This window comes from Hemitrygon akajei, chromosome 23, assembly GCF_048418815.1.
Source record: "Hemitrygon akajei chromosome 23, sHemAka1.3, whole genome shotgun sequence".
NCBI lineage: Eukaryota > Metazoa > Chordata > Chondrichthyes > Myliobatiformes > Dasyatidae > Hemitrygon > Hemitrygon akajei.
Window position 1 is genome coordinate 48,785,889 of NC_133146.1, and position 15,728 is coordinate 48,801,616.

A 15,728-nucleotide genomic window follows, 5' to 3' on the forward strand; every position below is an offset into this window, starting at 1 on the left:
ATGTTATCCCACTTTTTAAGAAAGGAGGGAGGGAGAAAACAGAGAACTATCGACCTGTCAGCCTGACATCGGTGGTGGGAAAGATGCTAGAGTCCATTATTAAGGATGAAATAGTGGCATATCTAGATAGCAGTGATAGGATTGGGCCGAGCCAGCATGGATTTACCAAGGGTAAATCATGCTTGACTAATCTGTTGGAGTTTTTTGAGGATGTAACCAGGAAGTTAGACGGGGGAGATCCAGTGGATGTAGTGTACCTCGATTTTCAGAAGGCATTTGATAAGGTCCCACATAGAAGATTGGTGGGTAAAATCAAAGCTCAGGGCATCGGGGGGAAGCCATTGACATGGATAGAAAACTGGTTGGCAGATAGAAAGCAAAGGGTAGCGGTGAATGGGTGTTTCTCGGAATGGCAGGTGGTGACTAGTGGGGTGCCACAGGGCTCGGTATTAGGACCATAGCTGTTTACCATTTACGTTAACGATTTGGATGAAGGCATAGAAAATAACATCAGCAAATTTGCTGATGATACTAAGCTGGGTGGCAGTGTGACATGTGATGAGGATGTTAGGAGAATTCAGGGTGACTTGGATAGGCTGGGTGAGTGGGCAGATACTTGGCAGATGACGTTTAATGTGAATAAGTGTGAGGTTATCCACTTTGGGAGTAAGAACAGGAAGGCAGATTATTATCTAAACGGTATAGAGTTGGGTAAGGGAGTAATACAAAGAGATCTCGGAGTCCTTGTTCATCAGTCACTGAAGGTGAATGAGAAAGTGCAGCAGGCAGTGAAGAAGGCTAATGGAATGTTGGCCTTTATTACAAAGGGAATTGAGCACAAGAGCAAGGAAATCCTCTTGCATTTGTACAGAGCCCTGGTGAGACCACACCTGGAGTATTGTGTACAGTTTTGGTCTCCAGGGTTAAGGAAGGACATCCTGGCTGTAGAGGAAGTGCAGCGTAGATTCACGAGGTTAATTCCTGGGATGTCTGGACTGTCTTACGCAGAGAGGTTAGAGAGACTGGGCTTGTACATGCTGGAATTAAGGAGATTGAGAGGGGATCTGATTGCAACATATAAGATTATTAAGGGATTGGACAAGATAGAGGCAGGAAATATGTTCCAGATGCTGGGAGAGTCCAGTACCAGAGGGCATGGTTTGAGAATAAGGGGTAGGTCATTTAGGACAGAGTTAAGGAAAAACTTCTTCTCCCAGAGAGTTGTGGGGGTCTGGAATGCATTGCCTCGGAAGGTAGTGGAGGCCAATTCTCTGGATGCTTTCAAGAAGGAGCTAGATAGGTATCTTATGGATAGGGGAATCAAGGGATATGGGGACAAGGCAGGAACCGGGTATTGATAGGAATTGATCAGCCATGATCTCAAAATGGCGGTGCAGGCTCGAAGGGCCGAATGGCCTACTTCTGCACCTATTGTCTATTGTCTATATATCCTTAACACCTAACACCTAGAGATACCTTTACTGACAATGGTTGTCTATCTTCAGACTTACCATTATATTTTTTTATTTTGTACTGAATCTAGCTGGCTTCTGCTGTTACATTTTTAAATTACTTTTGTTCATATCCTCTATTGTAAAGACCAATACAGAATAGCTGTTTAATATGTATTTTCCGAATTTCTGATAACAATATCAAAATACTGCTATATCACTCCAGGGTTTGTATAATTATGCAGATATATATTTTAGAGCAATATCACAAAGAGTCTGGTAAACATAATCTTTAGAGATTTGGGTGTGAAAGTACTGGTCATGGTTGGACAGATGGTCAGATTCTCACATACAAAATTTCAAATGTATCTGATTTTCAATTTGCAAAACTAGGTTGAAGTGTTCACAGATGGCTGATAAGATTGGAAAGTAAAATATAATACTGCCCTCCTGTGAATAAGTCAACAGAAATATTTCAAAAATAATACTAATGCTATTTCAACAAATAAGAATGATAATTTTGTTTCTATGCCTTTTTAAAATAACAAATATTTTACCTATACTATTCTGCACAAAATACAAATTGAAAATTAATTTACTGTAAGGTCATCTGAGCTATCTCTTAGCAATGTTTCTCCATGAAGCTAATCTTGCAAGCAGGATAATTTGATGAGCTCTTCCAAATACATACCACTTCATGCAAACCCAGCAACAGACAAATTATATCAAAAGAAATTTTAGGACTTAATATAGTGGTCATTTAATTCACTCCACACCTTTCAAATAATAAAAAATAAAGTGGTGAGATAGACTAAGAGCTGGAAGCATAAAAGTAATTCTTACTCAAATTTATTCACACATACAGTACTATTAATGGCTACTGGCATTTTACAACCGTGCAGTTGGCACCCCTATTTTAACTCCAAACTGTGATCATCATGCATGATTAACAGGTACAAAGGGATGCTAAAGTAAAACATTGCTGCATCTGGGATTGAAGTTCAATATTTGACAAAGAACATGTTAACCATTTTTATCAATTCTCTATCAATTCAATGTTTTCCCAATTGCATTGAGGAATATTTTTGAGGCATTAACAAAGTTTTCTGAGTAAGGTTTTGACCAATTGATTTAAATAGGGTAAGAAAATGAACTGGTCAACCACAATTACAAATTAATGCACTTTATTAATGCACTTCAGAGAAGTCTTTCCTTAAAAGGAGATCTCACAGGAGCAGCACAAAATTATTCAAGTATACTTTAAAAAGGACCAGTTCATTAACAAGTCTTTTACAATGCTTTAAACTGATCAGTGTGCAGAAACTCAGCACATATTCTATTTTGTTCTTCAGCTTCACCCATTTATCACGTATAAACTATTAACATGAACAAGAACATAATAATAACTGCAAATGATTGGAATATTACATGTACAAGTTACGTCAGCTTCAATTTGTTTACTATTTTCATATGCTATAACACTACTACAGCTACCGATTTGTTAAGTCATGCTCGCACTTCAAGGTACCCTTGAAGAATATACTAAAAGACGAATGAGTTAGGCGCAGTAAGCAATTAGGCCCCTTAAGTCTACTCTGTGCCATTCAATTACCAGTTTAGCTGATCTCAATGGAGTATCAACTTTACTTTAACTGCTTCAATATTAAAGAAATCTTGGAGAAGAAAGCTCCTAGTGAACCTTGTGGAAGAAGTGCAAGCATGTCTCATTCTGTGCCCTAGTGTGCACACTGGATTGGAAGAAAATCTTAGGAGGGTTTTGAAACAAAGAGCAAAGCTTGCTGGCTCGTCACCTATCAGAGTTCCTTTCTCACATCCATTCCCCTCAATGCAATTCTCTCTGATACTGCTTACTTTCTGTACACCTTTGAGGATGAAGTTTACCCACCAGTATGTCGAGAAGTCAAAGAGGGGCTTCACCGTTCTCCAGCCTGCATTTTCCCTCTTTAGTTCAACATGATTTAGTTTGTTGCATGTACCATATTCACATCTATCTTTTGACCAAGCTGCCTATAAAGACTATACAGACAAATTATATTCATCTTACCTACATGCTCAATTAGGAAGACAATTTAATATGGATATTTGAGTCATGCTTACCATTGAATCAGAAATTACTTCAAACCATCGCAGAATGCCAGGTAATTTGTATGCAGTCACATAAGTGGTTCTTTCAATCCACATATTCTGTGGAAACAGTTTTAAGCAATTAGCCTGAGCTTTGGAAAAACAAAGTTTTGTAGAATCACTCATCACTTTGACATTTAAATCTATTCTATCCTTAACTGCACTAGCAACAGCACAATTTAAACTATACCTGACTCCTGTTGATTATTATTCATATTGTATAACACAAAATACTATACACTTTATTGTATCAGATTTTATTCATGTCATGTTTGGGAGCTACAATTATAGCAAGTTTAATTATTTACTAACTACTACAGTGAACACAAGTGTAAAAAGTCAGTACAATCATTTCTAAACAGGATTATTTGCCACTGATATGGATTATAAAATCTGTGTTGTAAAAATTTTCTTAACGAATGAATGCTTAAATAATCAAAAGTCTGGCAAAATAACAGACATTTAAGATTGTATTCAATAGTTTAGATCATCAAAATACAGAGAAGCTTGAGTGATCATAAACACTACAATAAATTGCAATCTATAATAATCATTCTGCGGTTTCTTATATTGACTACTTATCAGTACAAACATAAATATCTACACTGATGAATCATACTGGTATGGAAAATTAAATGAGATTATAGAAATTAAAGTACGGTTGAACAGTAATTTAGAATAACATTTATTGAACAACTAATATTTGCAACATCATCCTCTCTCAGCAGAGGAACATTTTTCTGTTTTACAGAAAAATGCACTATAAAATTAGCATTGTTAGAAAGACTATTATTATCAGCTATTTCTTCTTTATTCTAACATTTGTGCCTTTTTTGCATTTTCCATGCATCCATTAAAAAAGTCCTTTTCATTTGTATCATGTATATAAATGTGGGAAGCTTCCTGACTGGATCAGAATTTAGCTTACTAAACACAATGAAGTTGAATTAGAGTTGGAAGGTGGTTTGTAGCAAAGGATAGCAATTAGTGAGGTACCCTGGGAACAATGCTAAGGCCTTGAATGTTTACACTGCATATAAAAATTTAATCAGTTTCATGGTTTTGAAAAGCAAAGACAAAATGATTCACCAAATCTATAAACAGGGGTGAAACTCAATAAAAGATGAACAGTTTATCCTAGCTTCTATTTCGAGATGACAGTGAAATAATTTGCAGGCTTAGTAAGCAGCATGTTTTGCTTTTGGTTTCTCAAACCAGTTGAGAAAACCACATTTCTTTACCAGCCGTATTCACTGGAATATATTCTTCTTTCATTAAGGCTACTATTAGTTGGGAGTTTAGTAAATTAGCTTACCAATTAAAAGGGAATAAGTAAAGGAAATGACAGTTATGAGGTTACTGAATCTATAGCAAAACTGAATAAGAAATTGTTGGCAAGTACAAGTATCTATATGATAAATGTACAATTTAGAAAACAAATAATTTATTACAGCAAATTCATTGTCTGGGTCTTTCTCTCCTTTCCTGACTGGTCTTGAATACTGGAATCGTTGCACTTCATTCACAGTGTAAAAACTGTAAAACAAGATCAACAAATACATTACAAAAATGTAAATAAGCCAAAATAGGATAAAGTTGAGCATATCAAATTCCTCTATAAATTTTAGAGCACTCCCATGCTAAGTAAAGAATTAAAATTTTGTTTATTACAAGTATAGTTTATTTAAGTACAGTCACCTTTCTGTAAAATATCTTTAATACTTTATATCCTGACATTAAAACTTAATGAATCAAATATGAAAGTAAAACTGGCAAACATCATTTATTCCTTGTGCAAATTTATTAATAAGGCAGCAAGGGGGTTTGGCATGAAATAATCATCATTAAAACATGTTGTAGAGGTTACAGCTTTCAAAACACTCCCATGATATGTACTCACAAACTCTGAGGTAATCATTGTAGTTTCTTAGGTTCTGACGATGACAGCTGGCATACTAGGTATTGCCAGAACAGCCACAGTCTAAAAACCAAAACATCCGCAATTGCTCCGAAACGTGCCACATTTCATAATTTCAAAGAGAATTTGTGCACCACTGCACCAAAATTCATTCCCATGCTACATTAACCAAGTTCTTATACTTCAAAGGAAATGGGTTAACATTTGAATAACAAAGGAGATTTTAGACCTCATGCAGGAATAGGCTGTAAAAAATAACTTATATTAGTGGTAAGTTCCACCAAGCTAATGACTGAGTAGAGTTTCTGATTAGTCCAAACTAATTAAGAAGTGATTTTTGTCACATGCACAGGCAAATTAGATCTCACAAATGTGTGGACTGAATAAACAATCAATGCTGAATCATAACTTAGTGTCAGGTATTTTACTGTTGGTAGCTTTAACCACCATTCAACTAGAAATTCACTCTTGAACACTCATTAGATGGACCCACTAGCTTTTCCTCGTTTCCCAACAGGTTTCTGTGGTTAGTCTTTTCAGTAGCTTACAATTTTGTTGCAACAGGTCAACCACTTATTTATAAAACATATGAACATCCTAATTAGTCCTACACCTGATCCTTTTTCCAGTAACATAATCCTCTTCAAGAATATAACACCTGATCCCAGATGGGAAATTACAGATCTTCTAAGACCCTGACACTCAGTCGTAGAGGAAGAAGTACGTTTTACATAAACTCCCACTTGGTCAGAAATTTTGTGTGTGTGTGTGTGTGTTTGTGTGGGCGGGGGGGGGGGGCGGGGTTGGAGGGCATGGAGGTGATTCTTGTCAACAAACATTCTCCAAGATGACAAAGATAGTCCTCAGGGGAAATAACAGCCTGGCCTGTTTTTTTTAGTAATGGGGTTGAGGAGGGAAATAAGGATCAGCCATGATTGAATGGTGGAGCAAACTCAATAAGCCAACTTGTCTAATTCTGCTCCTACGTCTAATGGTCTTAATATCAACAGAATAAAACCCTTTCAATAATGAAGCAGTTTATTAAACACCAACAGCAACATCTTCTGTCAGTTTAGAAACAAACCTTTGTGCAATCACAAGTTGGGCCTGATCAGAAAAGATTCTATAATCTGGCTATCTGTCTGGAAACTAGCAAGAAGTTCATTCAAAACAAAAGCAAAAACATTTCATAAGATTGAGAGTGATCCATTTGGTATGACTGTCCTTATTAGTGTCTTTCCTTTTCATCTGATAACCAAGTGGAAAGAGATAATGGAATCTTCACAAGCGCCTACCAGCAATTCCACACATGAAATATCCTTTCAGAGAGTGGGGCCCCAAGGGAGAAAAAAGACAGATAATTATCAGAGTACACTGACTTTCATTTTTCTTTGGAAACAATGATTGGCGGTTCATAAATACTGATGCAACTGTGCATAACAAATCTGACAATGGACAAATGACCACGTTAGCCCTCCCCACAAGCTACCCCTTCTACAAGAAGCGATTTGACTTATAACTATCATATTGACATATCATATTTAAGTAATTTTTGAGTTCACCCTTCAGTTCTGTCAGCCAATTCTCCAGGTTAAAAAGCAATTATTATTATTGTCCAATGTTCAGAGCCAAATGTCTTTATACCATTTGGTTTGACTTGAACAGCCAGCAATGAGTAATGACTCCAATGTTCCTGGCCTTCAGAAACTTTTGGCTGAGTATTTAATCAAGCTTTGCCAAGTCAGTTCAAAACATTTTAAAACTACAGAATACTCTTGTGGCTTATACAATTAGCAGGAAACTTAGTTACAATCTGTAAATTGGTAGACCCAGGTAAACAGCACCTCAATCTTGGGCAGAGCTCAAGCATCAGTAGAAAGAAGTAACCCGAGAGATCACTGCCAGAAGTGATACCTGAGAATTTAGTTCTGGTGTGAAAAAGTTCAAAGATTTCATGTGTCTGGTCAAAATCTATGTAGATACTAATACACCACTACATTGTACATTCATTATTAATGTACTCAAGCAACCCACATGGTTGACATTACACACACACAGACAGTGCACTACATGTTAAAATGTTTCGCTCTTTAGCAGAAAAGTAGCTCAAAACTACACACTGTAGTAGGCTGAAGAAGACCATTTCTACACTCAAAAGATGTGTATCCTGTAAGTGTACCGGCTGTACTGGGTGCTATGGCAGTTGTGCTCAATGGTGGATCAGGGATCATTCAGCATGACTGCATTCTGGTATCCCAGGCACATTCATCCCACTTCTGACTCATACTATGAAGCAGGGTCCAATTTCCCAGTCCTTCCCTTTTCTAAGACATTTTCATGCCTGTGCATTTATCATTTCATATATATCAGAATACCCATTCAAAAAGAAAAGAACTGATAAACCTCCAAATTTAGAGGAAGAAATCAATTGTTTAATCCAATCCACTAGATAAGACCTTAGAACATTATGTTTAGTAGAGGGTGAGATCTATTTAAATGTTCTCAAGAAAATAATATGCATGACAAGATTCTATATTAAAGTTGGAGTGGTTTAGTTTGATTGGAAATAGTTGTCTTAATTCTGAATAAAACAAGAATGAAGGCATGAGTCAGCTGATGCAGATTGAGAACTACAATAAAAGTAATGGTAGTAAACCAGCAATGGTTAACTTTTAAGGAATGAATGTATAGTTTGCACATAATATATATCTTTTCAAGGCAACTAAAAATGGGCAAGATGGTTCAGTCAAGATTTACAAAATAGAATGTAAATCAGAATTAAAGTTATCTTCACTGTCTTATATGGTGTGAAAAACTTATAACATTGCCTAAAATGCAGTATTATATGCCTTTACCTTTCAGGTTGAAGAAAATTTTGAATTTAGAAAAGGAGAATTCTGGTAAGAAAAGGGAATACAGAATATGAAAGCAGTTTAGCCAGAAACATATTAAAATGCAATTCAGTCTCTCTCTCCCTAAATATACAATTAACATGCAGGCTACGCAAGCAATGAAAAAGAAAAGAAGTACGTTTGCAACTGAGAGATTGTAGTGAAGGTTCAGAACGTTGATTCTTAGAATGGTAGATGTGTCATATGAAGATAGCCTAAGCAGATGAGGCCTGTTCTCGCATGAGTTTATGAGAATATACTAAGTTTTCTGGAGTGTACCATGGTGGGTGTGATGTGCAGGATTAGAGTCAGTCTCAAAATGGGGAGAGTCATTCAAGAGAAATAAGAAAAGGTTCTTTTACCCAGAAGATAGTGAATCTATGGAATTCACTAACCAAGGCTGGGAAGGCTTCAAGTTATTTAAGAAATAAGCTTGGCAGTGCATCCTTAACATCCTATATTGAAGCACTATGTGTTAAAAATCTTTCCTTTCTGCCTCCAATTGCTGCTCTGCAGTAAAAAAAATGTAGCACCTTTAGACTAGTCCAATCTACCCCATAAAAATTGGTTCAACATTCCAAAACACTTCTTAAGAAAGATCCTAAAAATTCCCAAAGATGTCTTGAGATCAAGGAATCTTTACTTTTACAGTTGCTCAAATACATGGTAGGAATGGAGAATGATTAGAGAAGAATCTGTCAAAGGCTGAATATAAAACTTTCTCTGTAATGTAAATAAATGGATGCAGCTGGTCAAGTCTGAAACCTGGTTAGACATTATTCTCTAAACTACTCTCATGGATTTCAGTGAGTAGCAAGAATCAATGATGACTTTTACAAATGCAGAAGAAAGCAGAAGGTTCAATTCACTAGAACAATTTCGTAACAGAAGAAATCAAATATCAAAAAGGAATAGACCACATGGACAGTTGTAATAATTGCCATAAATTGAAAACTGTTTAAAAATCAACAATTAATAGTGATCAGACCAATAAAGAATTAATGATTCAGAAGAATTTTTCCTACATTTGCTAATATTAAGGGAAGTATTTTCTGATAGCAGACAAACACAAGCTGAAGACAGGGTCAGAAAATGACTGGTAAACAGTGTGGGAGTAAAATAAGAGTACTAGACTCTAATAGCTAAGGCACAACAAACGCTGAAAGAAAGAACAATGTGTTGCCACAGTTGAAACCTACATTTATCTGATATATAAGGATCTAGATTCTCATATAACCAGCAAAAAACTGTAAGAATATTAAGCAATTTCATATTTTTCCAAAATGTAAAATAGATGAAAAATATTTCAGTTAATTAATGATTCCATCGTTAATAATAATGAGTGTTCAGTTGTAGACAGAGTAGCAGCAAATCTTCAAATCCTCTTTGAAGATTTGGCATGGTAGTGACTAATATAATACTTGATTTGTTTTTGTTGTACTTTGTATTAATACTGCCTTGTCTTATAATAGAGTTGCAGTGTAGAACATTGTTATTTAGAAGGATGGTATATAATTCAAGAATATTTTATAATATGAATGCATAAAATACAAGTAAGGGCTTTAAAGAAATGTTTTGAGTAATTCCCATTCAACCAGCATAATAATGCAACTGGCATCCCTATTCCCTGTTGATGCCACATGGCTGAGAGTATTCTCAATCAACATTTTTAAAGCAATATATTTGTTCTTCTATTTGTCCATTAAACATTTCAGCATTCACTATGAAGGAAAATGCATATATAAAATCTTCCTCCACTTCAAACACTCATTCTCATCACTAATTCCATCACCTCCCATTTAACCAACTGAATTTTCATCTGTAGTACCACACACGAAATACTGGATGAACTCAGTGCAGGCCAGCATCTATGGAAAAGAGTAAGCAGCTGACATTTTTCTCAAGAAATAAACACCCTTCCCATTGGAAATTTTGACATTTATGGATCTGGTGTTCAGTGGGGATGAGCATGAATAGTGGAAGATTCAATTAGTGAAAAAAACCCTGTGATTACTGAAGGATTCCACTAGTCAGAATGTTGCTCAGTGCAGAAGGGAAAAGGGCTGAAAGAAGAGGTATCTGTGATGATGGATTAATCATTTATGAGCAAACAATGTTATATCATTTATGATGATTTATCAGGCCTATGTTTGTTTAGAGGTTCAGAGGGAAGTGGAATGTTCCTTGTAAATGGGACCCAAGAGTGAGAGGGGCTGCCTAATGAATGTAGACACACTTAGTGTACATGATAGCTTATTTGTTGAAATGCTGCTTAGTGAAGAGGATGGAGCTTTGTAAAATTGCTGTTAAAAACACTGATCGATAGAGATCTTTATAAGGCAATTTTGCAGATTATTTGGAACTGTGCCAAAATCTGATATGCCTACTAAGAATAAAAATGGAATACTTTGCACTATATATCAGTAAGGAAATTATAAAACATTTGTGATTCTATAAATGCTAAAACATGAAGAGCAAAATGGAAGTTACACTCATCAATGAACTGAATAGCACTGCAGGGTGTTCAAAGCCTGTAAGTCTCTATCATATATTGATTTTCCAAATTTCTCATATTTCCTTATGACATTGGAGGTAGCCATTTGGGCAATCAAGTCAATGCCAGTCCCCACATTCACCTACTTATTTGGCAGTAACCTATTCTTAGTCATGTGGCTGTCATCTCCATCCTGACTCTCTCTACCATCCACCTAATTTCAGGGCAATTTATGGTTGCCAATTAACCTGAAATGTAAGACTTAGGGAAAACTCACAATGTCACAGGGAGAACATGCAAAATTCACACAGATCAAAGAAACTGTGAGGCAACAAAATTGCCTAATGCACTACTATATTACCCTGTGCTTTATTTGTTATAGAATATTATTCAAAGGTAATAATGCCACATTGTGCCTGTAGTAGGGAAGAAGGCGTTGATGTTAGCTGCAGAGAACAATTTGATTGAGAGTAATTTTTTAAAAAGTTAAGGACAGTATTTAAGATATTGTCTTTTTAAAAAACTTCCTTTAAAGATAACATTGTAATCTCATAAAAGAGAATGCTTTTTGTTGGGTATTGATGGGACAGCACAGTAGAGCTGCTGATTGCTACTTCACAGTTCAACACTGACCTTCTAACCTTCAATGCTGCCTATGTGGAGCTCATAAATTCTTCTGATAACCAAGTGGATTTCCTCCAGGTGCTTTGGTTTTCTTCTACATCCCAAAGACCAATGAGTTGGTAGATTAATTGGCCAAGCATGTAGGGAGAATTGGTATTTGGGAAAATTAGTAGAGAATGTGATTGCTCTATTTGCAGATGCAGACTCACTGGGTCAAAGTAGCCTCCTCCTTCTATCATAAGGTAATATGGAAAGAATGAAAACAGGGAGAATATTGTAGATGGAAAGGAAAAGTAAATGAATACTTTAAATGAATTGAGGAAAAAATATTACAAAATAAAATGCCCGGCACAGCAACAATTACAAAAAAAAACCCAATACACCAGCCAAACTAGTGAAAGGAAAAAGAATAAAATGATGGAAACACTCTCCAGTCAGTCAAGGGTAGTGGGAAGAATAAATGATAACCTTTTGCTTGTGGATTTTTCATCAAAGCTAATTAATCCACTCTCTCCATAGTAGATAATTAAACTGAAAAATTTCAGCAAGTGTCTGCTTTAATTCTAAATTTCAATATATACAGTTCACATACTCCTATCCATTTTTCAGTAACATGTCAGAAAACATAATTAATAATGCAATTGCAAAGAGTAATCTGCCCAGCTGAAACCAATCATTTAAATGAGCAGAAGTCACAAAGGTTTATCCTGTGTGGTGGGGTTTGAACTTTGGAGAAATATTGGACATTTGGTCTTAAGAATAGATTGCTCTCAGGTAACGTGTCACATTAATAAAACAGTAGCTCTGGCTTTTACTCTGATTATGCAATATAGCTCCCTTGTAGTCACTACTTTTGTGCATGTTTGGCATACACTTTGCTGGTTTTCATCTGAAGAATTGTATCCATGGAAAATTATCTCGAAAGTATATATGATACTAAATGATATATAAAAGGCCAATCTGAAACAGTGGTTCAAATGACAAAGGGGGGGAGGGAGTTGAATTTCCCAGAAAAGAGAAATTATTCTAGGAATATTTTGAAACATAGAATTTCAAAAAAGTTATAATGGGTATTAGAGCATAATGGAAGCAATGATGTTGAGAATAGGGAAAAGTAAATAAAATGCAGTCTAAAATGCAATTGGATGAGGGCGGGTCACTTGCTTTGGTGCATTAAACAGGTGGAATAATTTTTCTCATCTGGAAGGATATTGCCATCTGGATCCGAATACTGTTGGCAAGGCTAGACCATCAGTTATAGTTCATCCCAATTGCCCTTTGAAAGAAGACATTAGGAAATCAAAAGGTCTTCTATGATAGTCCAATAACTGTTATGATCAGTTTTACTTAACTAGTTTTTCTTCTGCAAATTCCAGATTTTAACCCAGGTTTCTGAATTACTAGTTGGTAGTTTAAACAGTGCATCAGCACCAGAACCCACGCTCAATAAAAATGGAGACATTTTTACCTTAAAATTTGCTCTGAGACAGTCTTGTTCTTGAACTTTGGTGGTAATTCACGTATGGTTTGCACTGTGAAACACTGAATATCTGCAAGAGTTTGTTAAGGCATTAACATAAAGTAGTTGTATTTGAAAAAGAGCTCCAATACCTTGATGACAACCTTATGACAACTTTTAAGCACCCTGCAACAACTCTTTTGGAAGTCCTTGTGCAGGATTTCCTAAAGGTTAACTTCAGGTTGAGTCAGCGGTAAGGAAGGCAAATGCAGTGTGACCATCATTTCGAGAGGATTAAAATTTAAGAGCAAGTATGTAATGCTGATGCTTTATAAGGCATTGGTCAGACCACACTTCAAGTACTGTGAGCAGCTGTGGGCTGTTTATCTAAGAAAAGATAATTCTGAGAATGAAAGGATTAACATATGAGGAGCGTTTGATGGCTCGGCCTGTACTCATTGGAGTTCAGAAGAATAAGAGTGGAATCTCATTGAAACCTATTGAATATTGAAAGGTCTGGAGAGCATGGATGTGAGGAGGATATTTCCTATAGTGGGTGAATCTAGGATCAGAGGGCACAGTTTCAGAATAGAGGGACATCTATTAAGAATAGAGAAGAGGAGGAATTACTTTAGCCAAAGTATGGTGAATCTGTGGAATTAATTGCCAGATGGCTGTGCAGGCCAAGTCATTAGGTATACTTAAGCTGGTTCTTGATAAATCAGGGTGCCAAAGTACATGGGAAGAAGGCAGGAGATGGGGTTGAGAAGGATGATGGGAGTGGCGGAGGAGACTTGATGGGCTGAATGTCCTAATTCAGCTCCTATGCATTATGGTCTTATTGTCTTATAGCTTGACATAGCCTGAAAAGTTCATGCAAAACTTATTTTCCTTAAAATAATCAGCAATTCAAGCATTTCCCCTCTTCTACTTTCACTTATTTGACACATTATTTCTGATCGATTATACCAAATTGTTTGCAATGATGTATATGTTTATGCTTCATGTAAGTATAAAATGCTATTGTTTCACATTAAACAATAAAGTACAAATGCAATTACATTCAAAAATTGCAGTTTCTATCTTTCTCATTGTAGTTTCATTACAAAGTAATGCAAAAGTAATATTGTGGTATTTGAAGCAAATAATATTAAAACAAATACGTCAATCATGTTGGAAACAACATGAGAAATCTAACTATAAGAATATTGTAAGTATATTAAAATAGTAAATCCATAGAGAAAAGTATAAATGCTGGTATGTCAACAATGCCTTAAAAGAGAATGATCTGTTACATTTCTAATTTTCATTGCTTTAAATAAAACATGCTGCAGATGAAAGAGAAACTGTGTCTTTATGGGATATGGGTGAGGAATACATCTCTCAATTTAGGCAATTATTCAGTGACTATAGAAATAATATAATTTACTGGAGGTTGCATTAGATAATAAAAATGCTGTGGTTGGAGATCTGGAAATGAATGCTTATATGCAAAAGCTCTTGCTCACTGTAAAACTGTTGAGAGATGTGCCTGTTAGGTGAAACCAAGGTGATCATGGGAATAACCTGTGATCAAGATTATCTGGGAGTGAATGGGAGCATTTAGAGAGTTATGACATAGACAAAGGAATATAGAGAAAATAATGTCAGAGTTGTAAAATGCAGACTTGAGGACATTCTCAGCATGTCAAGTTGGTCATGTCTACACTCAGAGAAAGAATGAAAAATGACTGACATCGACAGAGACATCAAGTTACCTGAAGCTGTAGCACTCAGTAGATAGATAGATAGATAGATACTTTATTCATCCCCATGGGGAAATTCAACTTTTTTCCAATGTCCCATACACTTGTTGTAGCAAAACTAATTACATACAATACTTAACTCAGTAAAAAATATGATATGCATCTAAATCACTATCTCAAAAAGCATTAATAATAGCTTTTAAAAAGTTCTTAAGTCCTGGCGGTTGAATTGTAAAGCCTAATGGCATTGGGGAGTATTGACCTCTTCATCCTGTCTGAGGAGCATTGCCTCGATAGTAGCCTGTCGCTGAAACTGCTTCTCTGTCTCTGGATGGTGCTATGTAGAGGATGTTCAGAGTTTTCCATAATTGACCGTAGCCTACTCAGCGCCCTTCGCTCAGCTACCGATGTTAAACTCTCCAGTACTTTGCCCACGACAGAGCCCGCGTTCCTTACCAGCTTATTAAGAGGTGAGGCGTCCCTCTTCTTAACGCTTCCTGCCCAACACGCCACTACAAAGAAGAGGGCGCTCTCCACAACTGACCTATAGAACATCTTCAGCATCTCACTACAGACATTGAATGACGCCAACCTTCTAAGGAAGTACAGTCGACTCTGTGCCTTCCTGCACAAGGCATCTGTGTTGGCAGTCCAGTCTAGCTTCTCGTCTAACTGTACTCCCAGATACTTGTAGGTCTTAACCTGCTCCACACATTCTCCATTAATGATCACTGGCTCCATATGAGGCCTAGATCTCCTAAAGTCCACCACCATCTCCTTGGTCTTGGTGATATTGAGACGCAGGTAGTTTGAGTTGCACCATATCACAAAGTCCTGTATCAGTTTCCTATACTCCTCCTCCTGTCCATTCCTGACACACCCCACTATGGCTGTGTCACAGTATTGAGGTGCTGTTCTTCAGGCTTGTGATGAGCCTCACTATGACAGCATAGCAGGTTACAGACAGACAAGTGAGAGTGGGAGTGAGATGGGGAATTATT

At 36.4% G+C, this 15,728-nt stretch overlaps 1 protein-coding gene across 2 annotated transcripts in view; it reads right to left on the bottom strand.

The window, feature by feature from the left end:
* Positions 1-15,728, bottom strand: part of dock1 (dedicator of cytokinesis 1) — a 574,951-nt gene that overhangs the window by 49,672 nt on the left and 509,551 nt on the right. For both annotated transcript variants that reach the window (XM_073027587.1, XM_073027588.1), the window contains 3 exons: positions 12,992-13,073; positions 5,048-5,132; positions 3,570-3,656 (listed from right to left, as the gene is read on the bottom strand). In XM_073027587.1, coding sequence (XP_072883688.1) covers positions 3,570-3,656; positions 5,048-5,132; positions 12,992-13,073 — 254 coding nt within the window. The remainder of the gene's footprint in view (positions 1-3,569; positions 3,657-5,047; positions 5,133-12,991; positions 13,074-15,728) is intronic.